The sequence below is a fragment of the Thermobia domestica genome, chromosome 14 (assembly GCF_964235325.1).
Source record: "Thermobia domestica chromosome 14, izTheDome1.hap1.1, whole genome shotgun sequence".
Lineage (NCBI taxonomy): Eukaryota > Metazoa > Arthropoda > Insecta > Zygentoma > Lepismatidae > Thermobia > Thermobia domestica.
The window spans coordinates 28,549,400-28,575,350 of NC_137467.1; the positions used below are offsets into that span (position 1 = coordinate 28,549,400).

The following is a 25,951-nucleotide window of genomic DNA, read 5'->3' on the forward strand; positions in this document are numbered from 1 at the left end:
CATTTCCTTCATGACAGGTACCATTTCTCCATTCACATACATGATGACTGATTTACGAAATCCAAACAACAAAATTAAATAGCACTAATAAGGCACTACAATTTACTTTGATCAAAAATACAATTAGCGTCACTTTTATGTGGTTTTATCAAACGTTCCAGTACGTAAATTACTAGTTTCGATTTAGCGGTTCAGGAATTCTGTCCCTGTTCGGGCGCCATTATTGTAACCCGCAGGGTTCGATTCTCGCTGGTCCCTGTTCGGGATAAGCCATTATTGTGGCCTGCGTGGGTCCATATCTTGTTCGGTACGCCTTTTATTGTGATGGTACTGGGTTCGATCCTAAGGTGTGCATTCTCAGAGTAAAGTCTTTTGATACAATACATTGATCCCACAGCTCAATGTATGGGCTCGGACATCTATCATAGTCCGGGATTCGACCCTTTTCTACTAAGATATCTCCTCAAATATGTAATAACAATTTGGATCATTCATTTTAGCCTGACATATAGCCACTGGACACACAACTTAAGAATTCGAACCAGAACGTTTTAAAGAACCAACATAAAATAGATTCTAATTGTACATTTAGCGCTGATGCAATTTACTAATACACGTATTATTAAGTTGCATAGGCGCTAATCACTCGTGCTGTAAGGAAAGAATAAATTACATTATTTCTTAAAATTAATACATGTAAATTTAGATTATGATTATTGTTTTGAAAGGATACTCAACTTTTGGATTTTTCTTTTAATTAACACTTCAACCTCATGAATAAAAATTACATAAGCGGTAGCACTTCACTTTATATAACCAATATTTTAAGCCCATTTAATACGAAAGACGCGGATGTCGCGGTTGACACGAATTATTGTTAGGTTTCGTCACATTGCTAATTATTTCACTTTCACAGGCACTGTTCACTTACTTCGGCACTAGAAGGGGAACTGTATTGGATATTCAGGGGTGATGTCCTGTAAGTTGCGGGTTGCTCTCCTGTCATCTTCCTTGAGGCGAATTGAGTTGCATGCCGATCTCCAGCTCCTTGTCGGAAGAACTTTGATTTACACTTCTAAACAAACGTTTTAAAACATTTCAAATCTTCATAACAATAGCACTAGTTCGATATTATTACATTTTGAATTTATTACATTTCACACTTGACAAAATTCAATGTTGTTTAAGTTATTTCTTCATTTCAGTTATGCGCACCATACTCAACGTGGTTGCTTCCCCGTAAGTGTAAGTCAGACTACTGCACCTTTTCTTTCCGTCTCGTCGTGTTGCTAGGCAAAAGAATCGGTTTGCTACGCAGTTTGGTGATGTCAAGAGCTAAAAATAGCCATGACAGCCCATAGACAGGAATGTTTTGAGACGACGTTTGTCCATTGTGCTGAATTTTAGCTCCTTATATGGGAAGGAGAGAGGAACTCGGTGATTTCCGTTGGAGTCGAGACGTACATACATATATGCACATTCGTTTATTGGCTGAGAGAAAAATTCTTGTGAGCACTTTTATGCGAGGTTCATTTGAAAAGTTAAAAATTTCTTCTTAAAAATTGATTGAGCTAAACTGTATGGTTACAATCGCCGAAGGATGTCTTCCCTCATACGTGACGGGCTAACTGCTAGCGCATCGTCCATCGTCTCTTTGCAATAGAAATGAAGTTTTTTCAGTTTTACGTTCCACAATTATGCCCGTTAGGCTAAGGGACACGGATGATTAAGGCAAGTGAATGATGATGGAAGAGTTGGTGGAATGAGAATTTGGGAGGAAACGGAAGAACCCAAGAAAACTCACAGACACGATGTTGTCTGCCACAAATTTACTTGTACGAAGATCGAACCAGGGACCCCAAGGCACCAGACGTAAGCGTTCTACCATTGTGCCACCGCATTCTCTCTTTGCAATAGAAGAAATAAAAAAAGCATTTAAGATGATATTTTTATCAAGGATGTTATAAAATAGAGGATCTGCCCACACGTATCTTCATCATATGAACTCAATGAAGCCAAAAGACAACAGAGCATCGTCTGAGCCGGCTCGTCTGATTCGCTACTCTTGCTTCCGCCATGATTGTTGGCTCGAAACATTGCGATCTTAGTGGCGCAGAGTGGGCAGAATAGGTGTGGCGAAGCTGCACGATTTTGTTGTATGGGCAGATCCTCTATTTTATAACATCCTTGATTTTTATAGTAATACCACGACGGTGTAACCATATAACATGAGAAGGCAGGAGGCAGCGGGCATAATAGGAAGGGAGTTACAGCAAAATTGCCGATAATTTATGACTTTCCTCATGCTTAGTGTTTGTTCGCTTATATAGAAGCCACGATAGTTTTGACTGCACTGTATTATCCCCTCAGTTACATCATAGTTATTTAGGAGCTACTTCAATTCCACTATGAATACAAGCTCTATAAATTTAAAAGTGAACCAATACTGTATTAATCAGGTAAGTTGCATTTGACTATGATGTTTCCATTATTTTTTTAATTATATGTATATTCCACTTCTAACACTGAGTACCCTCTTTGAGCAAATAAGAAGAGACTGTCATGTATTTTAACCAATACGTGTCTTCGTTTTGAGATGAGCACTTCCTTGTTCAGTATCCACACCCAATCAATATGCATGTACTTTACACCTAATAGTTCCCATCAGATTATAAACTTCACTCACGTTCGCTTGAATGGGCCATTGTGTATTGTTATGGGAAGACCGTGCATAGTGGAAATAAATCTTCAAGAGTAGACGTACGTGTTGATTAGATCGCGTTAGAGGAAAGATTGACCCTGATCCTGCAAAGTGATATTGTTTGCAGAGAATATATATATAATGGTGATTGGAAATTCTTTTTAAAGAAGGTTAGAGTGCGGTCTGGATGCCAGATGAATTAATTAATAGTAAAAGTATTATGTATTGGTTTTTAAAATTAATACTCTTCCTCACGCTTCACGTTCTTTGTGCCCGACTGCAAGAAAGAAATCGAGGCAAGTGCCGATGTTATACCCATCTGCCGCCAAAGATTTGAGCCACGCTGTCACTGCTTGCTTGAGTTCTTCATCATTTGCGAACTGTATTCCGCCCAATATTTCCTTAAGTTTCGAGAATAAGTGAAAATCACTTGGTGCCAAGTCAGGGCTGTAAGCAGCATGACTAAAGATTTTCACACTTTAGACGTTGAAGTTGCTGCTGTGTTCGTGCTGATGTATGAGGCCAGGTATTGTCATGGATCACCATCATTTGTCGACAGTATTCCACGTCTCTTGTTTTGAATGGCACGTCGAAGTCGTTCAGAAAACGAATGACACTCCGTACGTCACATTTGTTGAGATTTTCGATTGGCGCCGCCATTTTAAATCGCTGTAAAAAACAGGTAGCGTGACCGCACAGTATTGAGACTCGGCTCATGCTTTGGGGCATCCAAATATCCATGTTTAAGAATGCGCCAGTACTTGCATACCAATTTCTAGAGAGGTAGGTAGAGAGTGATCAAATACTCCCGAACAGCTTCTCTAGAAATGATTGTGCAAGTACTGGAGCATTCTTAAACATGGATATTTGGATAGTTCACATTCTGGTTCCTCAGTGATGTCTTGACCCAACTACGATCGGTCCTATAGTAGTGGAACTATGGACGTTCAAAGTTCATTTTTCACGTTTTCAGCACTCTATAAGTACGAAACTATGCACTTCGACCAAAGGTCCATATGAACTTTTTATCCTATTTTTAATGTGAGAAATCTTTTCCCAAAATATTGAGACATATTTTTGTAATACCCTGTATATGAAGGAGATTATCATTATTTACTTCGGAAAAAACTCATGATTATTTATCTGGTACCACTTTTAAACTTCTTTCCTTCACCGATTTAATACAATTTGCGTCCTAGAAGAATGCTGCTTATTCTGTCTTTGGGATTACATTCAAGTAAAATATAAATAAAGTGTTGACTAAAGCAACCACTTATAATTAATTACTAATCTGTGTTAAGTTTCGGCAATGTATGGCTACAGCCAGGCGCCCAGGCTTGTATTTACTTATGGGCAGACCGAGAGCGACATATTGAAAATTCGAGTTTAAAATAATGCGAACTGTCCATGAGAGAGAATCTTACGGGAGATATGTACTGAAATTAATGTTGGCATCACTGTCCGAAGGGACGTGTTTTCTTGATACGATGCTACTGGCACTAGAAGAAGTTGAGACTATTGGTTATTGGCTGACAGTTCATCTGTCAGTGTACCTTTGGTTCTATATGTCTCAGCTCGTTGCTGGTAGCTCAGTGTAAGGTTCTACACGCTTACACATAACTGAATACGAAAAAGTTTTACGTCCCACGGTTATATCGGCTAGACTAAAGGAGACGACGATGATGATGAGAAATGAATGGTGGAATGAAGAAAGTGGGAGGAAACGGGAGAACCCGAGAAAACCCATGCACATGGTGTTTATGCACCTCAAAGTTCACTTGGCGCGAGCTGGGATCGAACCAAGGACCCTCTGCACCAGAGGTGAACGCTCTACCACTGAACCACTAGAATTGATTGCAAAGAAATAGGAGAAAGGAGCGCAAACATTTCTTGGGATCAGGGACGTAAAATACGTAAATAATTGGCCTGCTTCAGCGTATATATTTCAGAAAATGAGAGGAAATGTATGACAAATGGGAGACGGGAGTATGCATAATATTTTGTAATTAATTAATTAATTAATTTTTTTGGGGGGGCGCGGTGGTTCAGTGGTAGAGCGTTCACCTCTGGTGCTTGGGGTCCCGGGTTCGATCCCAGCCCCCGCCAAGTGAACTTTGGTGGTGCACAAACACCGTGTGCGTGGGTTTTCTCGGGGTTCTTCCGTTTCTTTCCACTTTCTTCATTCCACCATTTCATTCATTACTCATCATCACCGTCTCCTTTAGCCTAACCGGCATAACCGTGGGACGTAAAACTCAAAGATTTCATTTCATTTTTTAATTAATTTTTCGCCAGTACCATAGAACATCTAATTTATGTAGTGAAATCATTATTCTTGTTACATATATTTGAATATAACGTTTAAAATTCACATTGTTTATGAACATAGTTGTTTAATATGCAGTTTATAACGTGTATGCCTATATATATATATATATATATATATATATATATATATATATATATATATATATATATATATATATATATATATATATATATGCCTAGGATTGAGTATGGAATATACACGCAGAAAGCATATATGTTAGCCAGACTTTATGAACAAGAGTTTCTTTGTCAGCAGGTCTTACTGCAAAATGTCCTTTCGAAAGGGATTTTTTCATTCAATTTATTAACCCTGTCTTACGAGTGAGATCTCTTTTATAAGATGAGCACTGTAATTTTAATTCACTTCACTCAAATTGCACAAAATTCTGAAACCAATGTTTTCTGTTTCGCTTAGCAGCTTTGGAGTTCAAAATAATTTACGACTACAGAAGATTGGATTTGTTTCTCTACTTGAGAGCGGTTATGGCGAAAACTGACTTCTCTTATTTCTTAGGGACGTTTGAGAAGAGTGAAATTGGTCCTCGTACACGACACTGGACTTGAGAGACAGTCATTTTACTCCGTTGCTTGTTGTCTTAAAGTGGAGTCTTTCTAACTTTTGTTTGGAGAATATAAAAGTTTGAAATACACAAGGGAAAGGAGAGTTCGTTCTCTGCTATACCCTTTAGAAACAAAAATACGCAAAATTGTCCAAAAAGGTTCAATATGGAATTGTGTCCCTGCTCCCTGGGTAATAAGCAAAAAAAAAAAAAAAAAAGTCGAGTGTTTAAATAGAAAAGCGATATTCATGAAGTTGGAATATATATATATGCATAAAAGAATGGTTTAAGGAATATAGCGTGAGGATTTGTTTCAATAAAATTGTTCAGAGCGAAGCTTGCAGCCATACTGCTTCAAGGTTTTGCTAACTTATTACTGGTTGTAGTTTTTTTGTGTGTGTTTGTCTAGCGTAGTATTTTTTTTATACAAAAAGTCAATATGCAAACATCCCTTATCTGAGTGTATGCTACATTTTTTTTTTTATCGTCCTCTACGTATACTTTTGTACATATATATACACTTTTATTTATAAAGATTAAGTCTTCTGTTTCAATTTAGTGTTTCGCAAACATTTTAAATTCGTGTCTTATTTATCTATACTCTAAATGGAGAATTTATACTCCAATGTAACTATTTTTTCTTTTATTATTACCATTTGTTACAATTGAGAGAAGGTTACATTGAACTCTTGCGTATAATATTTTTCTAGTTTCATTTTTCAGTTCAGATCTGTGATGGATTGAGAGTATTCACCACATTAAATAGGCTAATTGCGTATGGGGAAATTCATTTACAAGAGGTAACATTCCTAGTTGCACCCCTTTTACCGAGGTAGGCTACGTCGAAGGAACAGTAGGGGTCGACGGTCCTTACCTTTTTGCTAGTACTCGTCTAAAGCAAGAAATCACTACTTGGGAGTAGCGTTACCAGATCTGAAGATTAAAAAGTAGCGAGATTGTGCTCCAAAAGTAGCGGATTTGAACTATTTATAGCCCAAACATAAACATGTCAGATGTTTGGGTTGTCAATGGTCAGGCGGCGAACGGAGTTTCGGACTGTTGGCTGGTGTGTTAGGAGAAACTCCATACTACGTCAGCTGCAATAGAACTGCAGAGTGCGATGAACTGGGCAGGCAGTGGTGGTATAAAATGGATAACGTTTCTGATTTCCAAGCAGACATGTTTGCTTAAGTTAGTTTTCTGAGCTCTGAAATGCAATTTACAACGTTTATAGTACGTTAATCGACTGTAATTCCTCACTTCTTTAAGTCGTTTTATATATATATATATATATATATATATATATATTTTTAAATCTGGAAGCCATGAATTTTCAAATACTTATTGTAACTCCACTTACACATGATATTAATATGGGCAATCCAGTATCACAATTAAATTTGCGATGTTCAATGTTTATACAGCTCCGCGTAACTTAGGCCCAGACATTAACCGAGACAGCAACTCGGTTAGTCAGCGTTTTCCAACCGGTGTGCCGCGGCACACTAATGTACCGTGAATGGGCCGCAGGTGTGCCACGAGGAAATCGAAACAAATTATTAATTCTATAGCAATCAAATTGCAAGACAAAGGAAAAATGTATCTCTACTATGAATCTACCTTTCACTAAGAAGAAAGATCACTAAATAACTAACGAGTAACTAATATCAACTTGAAGTTTCATACCGTGTTACTTTTCTGTACATTTTTAATGTTGAAAAAAGTATTTGTTATCATTGTTATGACTACTATTGCTTCTTTATTGCGGCAGACTATTTCGTAACTTGGAATTTCAAAATATCATTCAATCCTTTCGACAAAGGAAACATACATACAAATTACCTACATTTGTATTTTAAAACTAAAAGAGATTTGTTTGTTCGTTAGTTATTTAGTGATCTTTCTTCTTAGTGAAAGGTTGGATACAGTTTTCGAAAAAGAAAGCTTAGTTTTAAAAAACCTGAGTACAATATTTCATTGCCATCGTTTTCTATTTTTAAATTAGAATGAAAAATAAGCATAATGATTTACCACGGTGAAAAACCAGTGATCGAGCTTTCTTCTCTGTGAGAAGGAGATCAGTAATCACAGAAAAAAATACCACGGTATTATATATGTTTACAAATAATAATATCTATGAGTGTGCCGCGAGAATTCAAGTTACACCCGTAGTGTGCCGCAAGTTGAAAAAGGTTGGGAAACGCTGCGGTTAGTAATACTGCAACAGAGCAAACTCAAAACAAAAGCCTAGTGATGTCAGATTTGGAGATTAAAAAATACTAAAACAAGAATTGAACTAGTATCGAAGTGTTGGTTTTAATAAAATCATTGTTCATTATAAATAGAATACTCAACAAGCAAAAGTTTTATTGTATTGTGTAAGTTTGTGATTTCATATATAACAATAAAAAAAGTAGCGTATTCTTAAGAGTTATAGCCTGCAGATAATAAAAGTAGCCCAAAAAGTGTGGCCCAGTTTAAAATTTTGGTAGCAAGGGCACGTAAAAGAATCGCCCAATCCGCTACTTGTAGCCCAATTTGGCAATAATGCCTGCGAGCTTTAGTATTATACCTAGGTACTATGTATGCGTATAAAAACAATGAAAATATCCAAGGTGCGAAATTTAGTATTATATCAATTTATTTACCGTCTTAAAAAAAATGTTCTCTCTAACCTGTATGTGTGTGTGTTTGATATTATATCGAAAACTGTTACTCATATTTCGATTCGGTTTTCATAAATGGGATAAGCTATTTCCAACGAAGGTTCTTATGTATCAACTATTTCAGAAATTTTAATAGTCAATTACATAATTTAAAAAAAAAAAATCAAGTTTCGCAACGCATGATGAAAAATCTTACTCTGAAATATGCGGCAACCAGATAATCAACAGGGTATGGTGGGTTGCATATAACCAAGGAATTAGTAATATTTGTAGCGTAAACATTCTCCAAATGATGACAAGTGACCTTGGACCATTATTTGAGGCATCATCCCAGCATTTGCCTAGTGTGAATAGGATAACTCAGGAAAAACTTCATTCAGGATGACTCGTCTGAAAAAGCTGTTAAACCTTTCCGACCGAGTGTCTCCACCGAAAATATAACCAGCGCACGTAGTTTGAAGGAAATTTCCCTAATCTAGGGAAATTTCGTAGGTAAATTTGGCAAAAAGAGAAAAAGGGGATTTTTGATAAAATGTAAAAAACCCAGGGAAATTCTAGAGCTAACTGATTAACCAATATAAATGCTTAAGTTTATCTTTGTTTTTTAGAAATAAACTAATACAATAGTAATAGTTTGTGGAAGTGTGTGTGTGTTTAAAGTAGCATAATTTATACACATTGTTGGCTGACTGTATTTGTGTGTATTTTCTGTTAAAAATAAAAATCTTTCAGTTTTACGTTCCATGCTTATGTCGGCTAGCCTAAACGAGACAGTGATGATGAGAAATGAATGCAATGGTGGAATGAAGAAAGTGGGAGGAAATGAGAGAACCCCATGAAAACCCACGAACAATGTGTTTGTTCACAACAAAATCCACTTGGCGCAAGTTGGGATGGAACCAGGGACCTAATGCACCAGAGGTGAAGGCTCTACCACTGAGCCATCGTGACCCCTTGTTAAAAATAAGTGAAGGAAAAAACAAAACCCAAATAAATAAAACAAACGGCGCTTCCTTTAATGTAGGTAAATTAATCTTATCACATTACTTGTCGCATAGGAATTGGACACACAACGAACTAGGGAAAATTTGACAAGAAAAGGGAAATTTTTGTGTCAGTCAAGGGAAATTTTCTTCAAGAAACCTATGAACATTGAATATAACCCGAGGTCGCTAGCACCAAAAACAATAGCGTTAGTGACTATGCTACAGGGAGCCAGATGAGTAGGAGATTTAAAGGAAGTTGACCAGTCTGTATTTTAAAACTGTTTGCCTTGAGAATTAAGGTAAATCCCTTGTCCAGAATGTCCCTGTGCAGGAGTTTACCCCATCTCAGGCACGTAGCCAGGATTTCGTAATAGGGGGGGGTCCGAGACATGAAATACTGTGGTTATTGCACCAGAGTTTGATTATTCTAAACTATTTTACTGGTAACGTATATTGGTTCGTTTAGTCAGAATTTCGTGATGGGAGGGGGGGGGGAGAGTTTGATATGAAATATTGTGGTTATCACGCCAGGGGCTTGATCAATTTAAACTATTTTACTAGCAAAATATATTGGTTTGTTAAAACTTTAAAATTAGGACATGTTAGCAAGGGGCCGATTTCTCTGTAAATTTGGGAGGTCCATTCAGATGCAGAAGGCATATATGAGGATTTTAAGACAAATCGCATTCAAATTATGCCAATATATTGTATATTCATAAATACAACAAGGGGGCCCACATGACCTTTGAGGGGCCGGGCCCCCTCGGCCCCCCAGGATCGGCGCTCATGAATGTTAGTAAGTATTTTAGTAACAAACTATGAAGAAATCTCGAATAAAAGAATATTTATAAAATATTTTTTAAAAAACTACAATATCTACGTTCCTTGTTCTGTTCATCCAAATATAACAATTTTCCTTTCATTATGACCTCAACTACTAAAAAAAAAAGTACGTATACAATAATGTCTTGTGAAATATTTTATATCTGCGTTTCTTTCTCTATTGAATCAAATATTAACAGGACTTGCTTTCCACATAACTTTTTGTTTTCATTATTCCGTCAATTACTGTCTGTTCCAAATGGCAGGTTAAGAGAGCAGTAGAAAACCGTTTCTGAAATAACATGTTTGATACTACAGGGAAGCGATGATAAAAAATTATTTTTATTTTTAGCTTTATTTTTATCTTTATATTTTATCTTTTTATTTTTAACGCTGATTCTTCCTATTTCTTGTTTCTTTTTGTTTCGCCCTTCCTTAATTTTTTATTTCTGATCTCGAAGGTGGGGGGTCCGGACCCCGCGGACCCACCCCTTGACTACGTGCCTGCCCATCTCCTCCCTGTTATGAAGCAAACGCTAACTTTTAATTCAATTATCGTTGATTTTTCATGTGCTGCATATCACTATTTCTTTATTTATGAAGTGTACAGAGCATAATTTTAATTGTGGATAAATATGTTATTGTTGTACGAAAATATTTCCTGCGAACTTGCTCCTGTGACACATTTTTAAGTACACCCAGACGTGAAAGCTGGGAAAGAACTTCAGGAAAGTAGTTGGTGAGGAGCCATTATAGTATATACCATAGTATCATGTGCCTACTGGACATGGGGGGGGGGACATTCTAAATTTATTGACGGATTCGAATCCAAATTTTCAAGTTACATCCAGAGAATATTCCGTTTGTTTACATTGGCTCAATAGTTCAATTTCAAGTTGTATATTTTTTTTTTCGTTGAAATTTTCGAAATTATTATCTTAGTTTACCTGCTTTAGAAATTGAATGATCTACGAACATTTTCCTCCCAAAAATATGAAAAGCATGAATACTATCAAACTTAGGTTAAAAGAAAATAAATAAATAAATAAAATTTACATCAGTAACCTGTGTTTGAATTTCGATAATGTTACAGTTTTGGCAATAAACTCGTAGTACCAGGAGCTGCAGTGACTCAGTGGTAGAACGTTCACATCGTGTGTGGGATCCCTGGTTCGATTCCAGCTCGTGCCAAGTGAACTTTGTGGTGAACAAACACTGTGTGCGTGGGTTTTCTTGACGCTCTCCCCTTTCCTTCCACTTAATTCATTCCACCGTTTCAATAATTTCTCATATCCCCGTCAACTTTAGCTTAACCGGCATAAGCGTAAGACGTAAAACTGAAAATTTCATTTTTTACTCGTAGTATTGTCTGATTAAGAGTAGTGTTATATTGCCAAGAATGTAATAGTAGGTAATTAATAGCAAAGTTTTTCGCTTTGGTAAGATTTTGACGTTTTAGTTAAGCTAGAGGTTAGACCAAAGCCAGAATCAGTGGTATACAAGTACTGTTAAATTTTATTTTTCATACTGAAAACCCTTTATTCGTCATCCGTGTAACGTAATCTCTCCCGACCTGAAAAGAAAAGAAGCGCCATTACTAAGACCCAGAGATTCAGCACTGTTTTGTCTTCAAAAGTCGTTATTTGAAAGCAGAAACTCTTTTTTTTTTTTTCCTGAAAGAATAAAATAAGCAATTCTAAGGCTGTTGAGATGTTTCTGAGAAATTAGAATTTCTTTCCCTTAATAAAAGAAACTGAAAATGAAAAGCATTCATCGAGAATTTAATTACTCGTCGGTGGCGTTAAATATAAATTCCATTAAGACTCCTTACGAAAACATTTGCATCACCTCGATTTTCATTTAATTAAATGGTGTTCATTTCCAACCATCAACGCGCTCTATTCTTTCCTAATAGCAAAGTTTTAAAAATCTTCCTTGCCTAGGAAAAGGAACTCTGTATTAGAAATTGCCTACCGAGCAACATTCAGCATTTTTGTATTAATATATCTTGACTGTAGGGAGAGGGAAAATTGAATATTAGTGAAGTAATGTATAGTTGTAATTTAGCAACATCACGAGAAAAGCTTATCGATCCCGCCTAGGAATCTCAAAGTCTCGGATTCGAATCGCGCAGTAGGTTATCTTTGCTATTTTATCGATTTTCCTCAGTCCTTACAAAGAAATTAAGGGATGCCTTTAATAAATAATCTTGGCTAACTTTATATATATATATATATATATATATATATATATATATATATATATATATATATATATATATATATAACGTTTATTCTTCCATTCTTAATCTTCCTAACGTGTTGAAGAGAACAGTTTCAGGACCAGAAGACATTTAAAATAAATAAAGGAGAATTCTGTTAAAAAGAAGTTGAATATAATAAGATTGTAACGATAACTTGTAGAAATAGGCTTATTTCATTAGATATAATGGTCTGTATCTCATGATATCATTTCCAATGTTTTTTTTTTCCAAACATGTAGAAACTTGTTATTTATGGACAGTTCTTTATTTTGTATGAGAGGAAGCCATAGTGGATGTATGTAAGTTCGTTTATATAGAAGGTTAAATATAAAAATAATAAGTGCAGAAAATCCACGAAAAATAGAGTAGTTCAAATAAATTCGACTTAAACAGTTGGTATATGAGTTATTTTTAAAAATATTTCCATAATTTTAATACAACGAACTCAGGGCTACTGTTATATAATCTAAAAATTTATAAGATAAATTTATTGAGTAGTTGGCTTCATTCTAGATACTCTTAAAGTTTTTTTTTTTTTCGCACGTTAGCCTGTGACTTCGTTTTTCACCGTTCACATCTTCTCAGGAAATACATCTCGCAGTAGAAAACTACTGTGTTCAAAATATCGTATACTAACATTCTAAATCCATTTTCTTCATACGCCGTCGAACATTAAGGCTATGGCTATTCGAGGATGCGTTTCCAATGCGTTACCCCCCTTCCCCCCCACACACAGCGAAAGCTACCTATGTGGCTACTCGGTAATTTTACTTGCGCCAGAGTTATAAATCATACTTTGAGTCAGTCGGGGTTTCCAGGCCTTACTACTACACCCATATTCTCATTCATGCAAATTATTAAAAAAAAAAAAATCCTTGCATTTTTGTGAATTTTCTTTTATTATGCATGCACATACTTTATAGTAGCAGAGTTCCAATACTGTACACAAAGCATCTTCCAAGCAGCTGTTTCTTGTTAAAATTCCCTTGCCTGGCAACACGTCTTTCCTTTTTTCCCTTCCTTTAAACATCTTTTACTGATTTCGAAACAGCAGGCAATCTATGCTCCCAAACGTACCAAATACTGTACGCTCGAGCCGATGTATTCTGCGCGACTTTATTGCTTTCGCGTTCGGAGCGCATTGTGATTAGCCATCCACACTTAAATACATAGTCGGTGTTGTATTCCAAGCATACGCATGAGCCATAAAAGCGCGTTACGAACACATTAAATAGCCATGCACTAAAACAAAAAAAAAAAGTTATTTGTCTGCAATCTTTATTTCATTTATCGTGTTCATTCGTTTGTTTACATCATCTCGTCAGGGAAACATTATCTCGTCTGCGTTTATGCACCAGAGCAATAGCGAATTCACTTCAGCATCTCTTTTCTGTAACCATGGTATTGTATGAATCAAGTTTAAAAAGGCACATTCCGTAGAAGAAAGAAGTTTTCTCAACAAAAGACTTTCCTGGTTTTCCGGAACCCTTGTGATTCATTTTTCCTCTCTCTTTCTCTCTCTCTCTCTCTCTCTCTCTCTCTCTCTCTCTTCTTTTCTGTTCTGTTTGCTGGCCAAAGGAGATGTTGAGAGGTGGATTTTCTGCTGAACAGAATAGTAAAAGAGAAGGATTTTGTGTGTTTTCTCATTCTCTCTTCGCCAATGTCCAATTTCGAATGAACTTGGGGAAATAGTCTTCGCCTCATTCAGTGGCTATAACCCTCACGACGTAGTTTTCTACGAAAAACCACTCCCGAGTTCACTGTTACTGAAACTTTGTTGCGCACTAAAGAAATTAACTTTTTCCTTCCGCCGAATTCTGTAATCTAATCATCCGAGAAATTCCAACCTTTTATATGCGTTTAACCCAGAAAGTTATGCATCGAAAGGAGAAACTTTGCCAGTTGAATAATATCCTCTAGTGACGTTTTAGTTTTAAAGTTGGAATATGGTTGTTGTGGTTAACCACATTGTACAGATTTTGTTTGGCGATTACCGACATCGTAGTTAAGTTAGTGAAAACAATGTTGTTGTATTTACAAGGCAGATCATTATAAAACAAAACTATCAATCGCTTGGCACACGTGTAGAATTCGGCAAAAGAACAATTGTTTAGTTCTAACTACAGTGGAGTTCCGGTAATCCGAACAGGAACGGGAGTTTTTTTTTTTTTTTTTTGTGTGTGTGAAAATACGCAGTTTTAGGAAAGTAGTAACTAAAAGAATGAAAATGAATGCATGTTTTCGTAGAAAAGCAAGTAAACTTTCGTTAAATACAGTTTTTTTCTTTAATACCTTTATTTAGGCCTTAAGCCACATTACGACAATTACACAAAGTTTGAAGTAGAATACTGTGTACGTACTGTGCAGTATTGAAACTTACAGGTTTAGTACGAGTGAAATACAGTAATATAGTACATAATAATAATACATAACATAAAACTGAACGTACAATACTAGTAGTGTACAGTATTAGTATTACTTGTTACAAGACATGAACCCAGTTATTGTCTTTTGTCGCAGTGAAGAGTTTCTTGGACGACGCGTAGTTTGTTCCAACATTTTTAATATTTGTCCAGTACAGTACGTGTACTGTAGTCAGAAAACATGTGTTCTGAAATACTATATGCTATGTTATTACAACACAATAGATCCGTTTACCCGCTTCAAACCGCGATTTTACTGTTACTGGGCTAATCCGAACAATCACGTAATCCGAACAGGGTTTTGTTCCAATTCGTTCGGATTAGCGGGACTCCACTGTAGTTTAGATCAGTGCTATTCAACCGGGAGTACGCGTACCCCTGGGGGCACATAATCCTAAAATAAGCATATTTCCAATATTTATTGAATGATCTTAGTTTGAGAAAAATACATGTAGTAAGTTCTAAAATTCCTTTTACTTTTTGTTTTTTACATTGTCTTCAGTGTGCGAATTATCAGGGAGGACGAGGGGAAAATCCTCCTCAGTAGAACTGGATATCTTCCGTATGTTTTGAAATTTCCCATGTTAATTTATTCGGATGTGCACTTTATCCACCAGTAAACAGTCTTTTGGTTGGCATACTGATTGTCCGTTTGTTGAGTCTATTTGTCCCCATTTTAAATTAACGGAACATGTGTATTAAGTTTAATAAGTTCATTTCGATTTAATTTCTTTTAAACAGGTTCAGGAATACACAATTAGATGGCGAACTGTTAGGGGTATGCGAGAAAAAAAAGGTTGAATAGCACTGGTTTAGATTGTTTAGTTTTTGTTAAAAGATGGCAGTTAAATGTAACTTGTTACCTGTAGAAGAAGCAGCAAGTCTACAAGTCTAGTAGTTAATTCAAACCAAGGATGTTAGAAATAGAGGATCTGCCCATATGTATCTTCATCCTATTAAATCGATGAAGCCAAAAAACAACCGAGCATCGGCAAGTCTGATTGGCTACTCTCCTTTCTGCCATCGTCTGATTGGCTACTTTCGTTTCCGCCATGATTGTTGGCTCAACACATTGCGATCCTATTGGGCGGAGTGGGCAGAGAAGGGGTGGTGAAACTGTGACGTATGGCTTCAAGATTTTGTTGTAAGGGCAGATCCTCTATTTTATAACATCCTTGATTAAAACTATGTAGAATAGTTGCAATGTTCGTAGTTTGAGGAAAATTTCTCTAATCTAGGGAAATTTCATGGGTAAATTTACCAAAAAGGGAAATTTTCGATAAAATTTCGAAAATTCAGGGAAATTCTCCATAAAATTTCGAAAATTCAGGGAAATTCTCTCACTGACTGATTGATCAATATAAATGCTTAAATTTTTCTTTGATCTTCAAAATAAACCAGTAGTTTGTGTGTGTGTTCAAAGTAGCATAATTTGTACCCATTGATGACTGAATGTAGGCTATTTATTTGTATCTTTTTTTTTTTAAATAGAAACAAAAACCAATGAATACACAAATGTGGTTGGCACTTCTTTTAATATGGCTAAATTAATCTTATCACATAACTTCTGTCATAGGAATTGAACACTCAACAAACTAGGGAAAATTTGTACCAGTCGAGGGATTTTTTCTTAAGGACACCTACCAACACTAAATAATTGTCTGTGAGTGTGCGCGCAGCCTATAGCTGCAAGACTGTCGATGTGCATTTTATTTTAACCGTGGAATTGTAACAAACATTCATAGTACGATCTAACACTCTAACGTACCTAAGTGTATATCCTTTTTATTCTCGTCGTAAAAAAAAAAATAAAAAAAACTATGATGAGATCCGACTCTACAAGGAAAATGTAAATGGTTGAGTGGAAGAAAAGGTTTTGCCTTAACTCCGCCATTTTAAATAAGAAATAAATAAATAAATACGATCAAGATCCATTTTTCTTGCGTTTATAAACGGATCCTGCTGTTTTGTAGAGGAAAAGGTGTAGAACGCGATGCTGAAATTGGTTGCTCGAAGAAACTATCATAATCCTCTCCATAACTGTGCAAAGAAAATATAGTACCGTACCTGGAACAAGGATCACAATCTACAACATTTACACAGGAAAATTATATCGTATTGTTATTTATTTATTTCCTCCGAGAATGAAAATTAATCATTGGTTACGAGGAGGATCAGAAACTAAGGCTACAAGGCCGATGTTTCTGGGATTTCGTCTGTCGTAGAGGAATGAGGGGTGTACGTAAATTTTAATACATGGAGTTGGCAACTGAGTAGTTTCAGCCACCCGCCACCTACGGCTCTAGTTATAGGTAAACACAAAAAGCGACTCGTTTGGAAAACTGGACTGGTAAAGAAGTCCACTCAGTTATTCGATTTTTGTGGGTGAAACATGTAACCGCAGCTGAAATTCATCGGCAGCTGGTAGAGGTTTACGGAGAGGCTGTCCGGAAACAGCCAGGACTTCTCACCGAAAGAGTCATCTTCCTTCATGACAACGCGCTAGTGATGAGCAAATGCAAGACCAAGACCAAGGCCACCGCGGATCAACATTATCAACAACTATCAATATTAGGTCCAGTTCATAGTTTTTGGGGTCGCTGAGGTACATAGTGATACTCGATGCCGTTTAGATGCAAATTAATCCCCTATATTATCTTAAGCTAAGCAGGAAAATGGGGTTCAGATACTATCTATGAACCTATCCCTCCCGTGCGAGGGACGGTCGTTTCAGCGTAAATGTTGAAAATTCGAGTAGGAGAACTGTGTATTGTATCTCCCAATTATATATTCCAGGTTTTAAATCAACTAGAAAGTTAAGAAGTTGGTTAATTAAGTATACCGAATTCATGTTACTGTACTTCACTATGATTTAATTTCATATTATTATTATGGAAGCTATTATTATTAGTTTTTGTTAGTTCAGTAGTTCATAGATGTAATACTCTGTTGTTCTACTTTGTAGGGTGCTGAGTATGAAGTGGTGGACGACTCACAAGAACATTGGTGGAAAGTCAAGGATCAAAACGGGTAAGTTAATCTCCGTTTAGAAATATAGTACTTCTCAGGAACACTTAAGAAAAAGCTCTTTTATTTTCAATATCACTTTCCCTACAGTGGTGTTTGATCTAGCTTGTGATTCTTTGGTGGAGTTCCTCGATGCCGGTGTTATGAAGCAGTGAGAACGCCATCGTCGACACAGGTGAATGAAAAGGCTTTACTTGCACCGCATAGTGTCGCTATTCTTGGTAGTATTAAACAGTAATGTTACAGAGTTAACAGTTCCTGTTGTATTGAGATAGAAGTGCTGTACAATTCAAAGATTAATGGATAGTTATTTAGACTTGACTTACAAGTTTCGTATTGTTCTTCAGTTACAATCCAGTATATATTTAAATTGCAGATTTGTAGCTGTGAAGGATTTGATTCTTTAGAGAATCAGAGGCTGTTACAATAGAGTGCATATTTGAACTGAGGGATTTACAACTTTGCATTCGTTGAAGAATTAAATTATTTAGAGAATTAGGTGCTCTTAGAAGTGGGTGCATATTTGAACTAAGAGATTTACAGCATGACATTTAGGGATGCGCACGAGAAAGATTTGTGACTGTCTCGTCTCGAAACTATGCTGTAAAAGTGATGTCTCGACTCGAAAAATGTATATTTCTCTATTGGAAGAGCCGTGTCTCGACTCGAATTTTGTCAGGGAAATCCTGTCTCGACTCGTCTCGTGCGTATGCCTAATGGCATTCGTTGAAAAATATGATTCTTTAGAGGATCAAAGACTGTTAGAATTGAGGGTTTTATAGCTTTGTGTTCATCGAAGAACTTGTTGATTCTTTAGAGAATCTGAGGTCGTTAGAATTGAATATATATTCAGATTAAGGAATTTACAGTTTTGCATTCGTTGAAAGAGTTAATTCTTTAGATAATCTGAGGCTGTTAGAAGTGACTGCGTATTAGAATTGAGGGATTTATAACTTATAGCGTGGCATTCGTTGAAGGATTTCATTCTTTTAAAGAATCAGAGGCTGTTAGAAACTGAGTGAATAATTGACGTGTGATTTTTTTTATAGAAAGAATCAGGAATTTTACTGGTTAATTATAAAATACTACCATTACTTTTGTGTTACTAGATACATTTATTAAGAATGTTAGAACTCAATGTGTTTAATTGACTGTCATATTTGGAGAAGCACAAGAATGACGCCGGATGTGTTTGGTATCACATAAGATTCAATATGATAAATGCCGAATCCAATATTACTGAAACGCAGAAGTCAAATGTGAATGAAATATTTTATATAGTTATCGAATGAAATGGCTAACTCGCATGCCTTTGGTGTACATGACTCAAGGTTCGATTTCTGGTGGAAGATCACTGAATTCGGTACTGAATTCCATGTAGAACCGTAGCTCCACGTCTTATGTAGCCTCGATGTTAAAAACAATTGCTAAATTCAAATGTGTTTTTCGTACACGTTATCCTCAGTTTGATTCCCGGTGGAAGAGCGTTAAAATTTTAATGCATTGCGGTGATTTGGGTTTCACCTTAAACTGTAGGTCGACGTCTGATCCTGAAAAAGGACGCTATGTATCAACAAACAAATCAGCTTGTTTGGACCCAACTCTAAATTTATAATTGTCATGGAATCAACGATGGTAATATTTCTCTCCACCACCACCACTAATGATGATGATGCTTTTATGACTTGATAATGTCTGGGGTTACCATTCGTCCCGGAAAATCCGGGACCGCCACGGAATCGAGGTCTGGGTCCCTTCATCCCGAAAAAATTATCAAGACGCTTAAATGTCCCGAATTTCACAAAAGAAGAAAGGAATGGAATATTATAGTTTGCTTTCTTATTATTATATTTAATACTCTGTCTCAATCTGCATCTTTTCTTCTGAAATATTTTATTTAATAATCCCTAACAGTTTTGGTAATTTTTCGCTGACCGTTCAAGAAAAACATATTGTTTTCATTCATAAAACTGAACAGACAACAATGAGAAAATGTTTGAGTATTAAAAAAAAAAAAAAAAATAGAAGCTTATGAGGTGGGGAAAACTTAATTTTTGAATTATTTGCGGCAGGTTTGTTTTCCCTTCTTTATACGCAACAATTTTGCTTATCAAGTGGGAGGGGATAAATCATCTGCTTATGTTTGCTTAGCTAGAGAAGAGAAGGTCTACTAAAATGACTAGAACATGTGATTTACTTGAACAACTCCTCTAATGAAAGAAAGTAGCTTAATATATGACTTCTTTTATTTTAAGCGTTGCAGAGTCTCGTAATTTAGTAGCGTCCCAGATTTTCATTTTTGAAATATGGCAACCCTATGTCTGTTTCAATAATAATGTAGTGAAAAGGTAGCTGGAAAATTTGCCTCACCTTTTCCCTGAGGATTTCTGAAATAGGAGTTTCCTCTAATCTGACCTCGATGCATTATGCTGATGTTTTCCATTAAAAGGTACATCCCTTGTAGTTACGGTAACCTGTCACTTCTTTCAACTGAACATTGCATGTTAAGGTCATCCTGTATTTCTCCTCTATTGTTATAGTTCGTGGTGTAATTTAAATCATCATTGAACCTTACTTCCCTGCGTTCTGTTTTGCAATAACTGATATAACAATAACTCCTACACAATACTCTATACAATATGCTGTGCTCTTCTAAATAGTTTTGTTCGTTCATAAGAGCTAAAAGACACATTTGAACAACGACAAGAACAACAAAGTTTAGATTGGTGCAAATGAAATGTCCGTTTCGGACCTGTCATTTTCAACGGCGAAAAAGTAAGAAGTACAATGCAGCTAATGAAAATAGTTGCCATCATCAGTCAACTGTTTGGTTCTGTGGCTAAAGAAGTCTAAAGTCTGCGGTACGAGGAAAGCTTCAACCGCACGTTATACCAGCCGATCATCGGGGAAGGTATTCGTTTGCAAGAAGAGATCGAAGTGAAGGAAGAGGTGGTAGTTAGCGGGAGAGATATCGTTGAAATTCGGTGAGTGAGGAAGGAATTCATATGGGTATATATCCATCAGGATATAACACGAGAAAAACGCATACAACTAATCATTCGTTTCATATATGTTTTGACATAAGGTCTAAATCACAAGGTAATAAGTCTGGTGGATATGATGCATGATTTAGTACTTTTCATCGTGATCGAGCGAGAAGATTCTGTGCATATGCATAATTGTAATTGAAATGGTTTGTAACGTAATTAGAGATTAAAAAATCATGAAATGAACGATTCATTAAACAAATTTTCTCGCATAGTATAACTTCGTTTATCTGGCCCTCGTTGATCCAGATCTCTGGATAATCCGGATCAGATTCGTAGACTTTTTTAAAATTTAATGTTCTCATAGATAACAATTTTTAACTATGATAGCAAGAACATAACTATAAGTAACTGACAAATATTATAGCGTACTTGGAGCGCCAGCCCGACACCACTCCAACTGAACCCCCTAGTAGCAAAATCGGTTGGCCTAACGTTGGGAAAATAGTGGCGATGCGACATACCAACGGTGGCCCAATGTCAGGTCTGGCCGCTTTGGCAACCATTTCCCAACCAAACGAAGGTTGGGCCTTCGTTTACCCAACTATCTCCCAATGTTGGCCAACCAAACCCCAACGACATTGAGAACGTTGGGCCTTCGTTCACCCAACCAAATCGTACCAGTGTCCCTGCGTTAGCCCAACCAAACCTCGACGTTGAATGCTGGCGGGTGGGGTAGGGTGGAGATGCATTCGGTTTGGCATGTTGGACTTTTTATATGGTATTCCTGAGATATTCCGATTATTTCATAGATTGATTGATTGATTGATTTTGAGTTTTACGACTCGTTCAACAGCGAGGCTATATGAGACGTGGACCTACTGATTAACGTGGAATCCGAACCACATAAGCTCCCGCCGGGAATCGAACCCGGTTCTCCCGCACGAAAGACACGTACTCTAACCGCTTAGCCACGAAGGAGCTCGAGATTATTTCATAGAGTTAGGGTCTTTAAATATTCGATTAATTTTTAGTTATACTTCGACCGTGCAGGAAAATAAAAAGTGGAAACAGCGGTGAACGGGACGCGAGCCCTAGTTGCTCGGTTTACGAGCAGGCATGATTCCAACGTTTTAAAACTAGTTAGTATTGGGTATTTTCTTAATTTTACTTGTTTTTTTCAGTAACCTAGAACGACAAGGACACCAACATAGAAATATCCACTATCGTTAAAATTCCAAAGGGTCTTTACCGGGAATCGGACCCGGACCACGGGGAAGGGAACTCCGCCACAATCACACACTTTAAAGGTGTTGGATATTTGACAGTTATGCGTTGTAAATCTTTTAAAAAGAGCTCACTATACATTATGTATAGGAAAATGAGTCAACACACACAACATGAACTCCTCTTTTGTTTTTGTTAATTGGAACACAAGATGACAGAGAAGAACTGCGCATGAGCAGTGACGCACTCTACCAGCATCAAGTATGGTGGAATTAGCGACCATTAGCCAACGATAAAACAGTGGCCGAATGGTGGGAAAAGTGCTTTTCATAGAGCGGTTTCCCGACATTTAGCCAACGCAAAAGTAACGTATTTCTTGGTTGGGAAAACAGTAGATTCTAGAATTGTTGTGTGAAGGTCGGGAGATTAGTTGGTTGGACATCCATACAATTAACCAACGTTGGGCCAACGTAAGTTTTCCGCTATAGGCTTGCATTGACCATCCCACCGTTTTGACCAAATCCCACTCAATTCGCAACAGTGGGCCAACCAACCTTGCTATTAGGGCCATTAATGATAAAGCGTTTGCATGACCGTGCTTCATTAAGACGCTACGCATGTTTGAAACAAAAGACAATGAACCAATTCTTTGTTAAGAAATGTAATAAATGTCATCGTGATAAGTCTGCTCATTTAAGAATTGTTTTGCTTATTACCCATGTTACCCAAATTGTCCGGATTTTCGATTTTCTGGATTGCCTTTGGTCCCATTTAGTCCGGATAAACGAAGTTGTACTGTATGTTCACCCAACTCTCTGTTGCGGTAACCCTCGTAACAAGAGAACCCTAGAATGTGCTGCTCAATATTTTAGTCATCTCCCATCATATATGTTCAACATTAGCATTCTAAATTAAGATCTCCTGATTAGAGTGATGCTAGCAACTTAATTAGTTTTTGTTTATGACTTGAATAATTTCGCTTCTTGCCTGTCTGCTTTATCAATAAATTAATGGAAATGTAAATTTAGAAGCAGACGTCTCAAATTAGTAATTTACCCAAAGTTGTTATTAATTTCCTCGTTCCAATATGTTCGACAGAATTAAACACACGAAGGGCATTAATAACGTCAACATTAACACGGTTTGGCTTCAAAGAGCGAGTGTGTATAATACATGAGTTGGGAGATCATCTTTCACTTTTTTTTTCGGTTCTACTTCTTACAACTGGTTTAACTGGATTCATTTAATGTAGTTCGTGATGTTACCCCGATTTTTTCTACACTAGTTGCTGTACGTGAATTCATAACACAAGAAAAGGTTATTACATATATTTTTTTGTATATTCTCATTTTATTAGTATTATTAATGCACTTTGCAAATTGTTGTTTTTATTAAAAAAATATTCTCAAATAACAATGTGGAATAAGGTACTTGAACTTTTCAGTAATTGCTGTACTAGTACTATCTTGAGTGTATTTTACTTTCGTTGTTATTATCGGTGACATATTTTTCTTTTTTGCTTTACTTTGTCTTTAAGACGTCATTTTTGTGAAGTCATCTCTTCAGAAGAGTGATTGTATTTTTGTAATATGCAGCGAATAGTTTATACGTTTAATGTGCTTTAAGACTGCTGCGTGTGCATAATGGAATTCATTAGTGTTTTTCTTAAGAAATGTATCGCTTTAAATTAGTTGACTATAAGAGACTCATAAAATGCTTCGTATTGTTCTATATGGGTCAGAAACATGGGTATTACGCAAAAATGATTAAAAGCGACTGGGAGCTTTCAAAAAATGGAGAGAATTAGCTGGGTCGAACGGAAAATGAATGATGAGGGAGAGAACAACAATTTTAGACCTTATTAAGAAGAGGGAGAGAAACTGGTTGGGGGATTGGCTAAGAAGGAACTGTATCATGAAGGACATGTTAGAGGGTATGGTCATGGTGGCAGGAAAGAGAGGGAGGGGGCGAAGAAGACTACAATTAATGGACTATATCAAAACAGAGAAATTGTACGTGAATACGAAGAGGTTGGTGGAAGACCGTGGAGCATGGAAGCTTCTTAGTTGCTTCTCAATAGGTGACCTACCAATACTGGCAGAATACCTATGATAATGATACACTAGTACATGATACATACATACACACAATTAAAAGAAAGCAGCTTGCAGCGATTTTAAGAGCTGATTAAAATCTTTAGAAATGCTTTTTCAAGATGTAATACACTAAAAAAAAAAAGTTATTGTTTGCAAATTATCTCATTCTTACGATACAAGAACATGAAATGCGAACGTAGAATAAAAGCAAAGCTAGGAATGGCGAAAGGAAGTATTTAGGAAGAAGTAAACTCTGTTTTGTGGGTTCGTGTATCAAGAGTTAAAGAAAAGTAAAAAAAAAAAAAAAAAAAAACTCATGAAATGTTTTGTGTGAATTATTGCACTGTACAGGCGGGGGACGTATATGCTACATTACGCAAAAACGATTTTAAAAAAACTGTTGGCTTTAAAAAAAGAATAGAGAAAATTAGCGTGGTAGAACGTAAAAGCAATGATAAAGTGTTAGAAGTAGTAAAATAAAGAAACAATTTTAAATGTAATTAAAAAATGGAAGAGAAGCTGGTTAGGACATTGGCTGAGAAGGAACTATCATGAACGTGCTAGAGCCTGTCTATCTCAGGTGTGCCCTCGGGAAATATGCGAAATATACTTCGACCCCACCCCTTCCGCCCTCTGACGTAGGAAACCTTCTATTTAGTTAGGGAAAAGTAGTGAATGACCTTAGCTGTGTTGCCAGTTAGTCATTCAGTTGTTTGGTCTTGATGAGTGAAGATCGTAGGCTACTTAGAGTGCCTAACAAGACAGAGCACAGCGAAGTCCGTGAAATAATTCGTTGTGGCAACGCTTCCGCATCCAACAATTGAAAGATCTCGGCAGCAGCAACTTGTCCCTGCTCTTTTGAGGGAGGTATGGGAAAGCACACATCGACAGTAGCGCCAGAAGCGGCACAGTTGAAACAGAAAGGCTCTAGAAGGTACTGTGACAGGAAAGAGAAGGAGGCGAAAGAGGCTACAGTTAATGGAAGTTATTAAAACAGAAAATTCCTATGTGAAGACGAAGAGGTTAGTTAATTGAAGACCATGTGCATGAAAGTTTCCCAGTTTGCAGCAATGACTTTCCAGCTTGCCAAAATGTCTTTGATGATTATTATTATGGTTGTATTATAAATCAATATCGCGTTCCTCACGAGAGACTCGAGTTCGACCCTTGTCGCGTCATCACAGTGTAAACTCAAATCCACGATATCGCTTCCAATGTGTATTAATTTTTATACAAAATTATCTGTTGTGAAACCTAGACTTGGAATAATTCAAAGGTTGGTCATGTACAGGTTTCCAACTGAATTTAGTTAGACTCGCACCCACCATAAATATTTTTGTCCCTGAAAGAATTTCCAGTCTGCGTTGTACAAAATTAAGTTGTTATATAAAATTTAGTTAATATTTTTTATTCGTTGATCTTGTTATTATAGTACAAAATGTTTCAGTGGTAAGTCAACTTGCTTTGTCTGGAGCTATAGAAATCAATCAGTAAATAAATAAACCATAAACCATTGAATCATATTTCATTTCAGATGATTAACATGTATTTTGTTGTTGTTTTTCACTCTTTAAATGCTATGTTTTGACTTGGATCTTTTGTTTTGTTTCAGGTCTATAGGATACATTCCAAGCAATTATGTCAAGGAGAAGGAACTACTTGGACTTCAAAAATACGAGTAAGTTTTATTTATTTGTTGAAGGTATAACATGTCTAACAATGTTTCAGTTTTATATATATTTGTCTCTAATAGTGTTTCAGATACAGGGTTTGACAATCGAGTTCCATGACTAGTACCTGAACAAGTTATGGAGAAAACCTCTGTGAGAACTCCCGTTTACTCAATGCACAGATTTTCCCCTTTT

At 36.5% G+C, this 25,951-nt stretch overlaps 1 protein-coding gene across 8 annotated transcripts in view; it reads left to right on the forward strand.

Annotated features, from left to right (window-relative positions):
* The window catches only part of Btk (tyrosine-protein kinase Btk29A), a 950,018-nt gene that overhangs the window by 864,208 nt on the left and 59,859 nt on the right, over positions 1 to 25,951 (forward strand). For all 8 annotated transcript variants that reach the window (XM_081737808.1, XM_081737807.1, XM_081737809.1 and 5 more), the window contains 2 exons: positions 17,715 to 17,779; positions 25,699 to 25,764. In XM_081737808.1, coding sequence (XP_081593934.1) covers positions 17,715 to 17,779; positions 25,699 to 25,764 — 131 coding nt within the window. The remainder of the gene's footprint in view (positions 1 to 17,714; positions 17,780 to 25,698; positions 25,765 to 25,951) is intronic.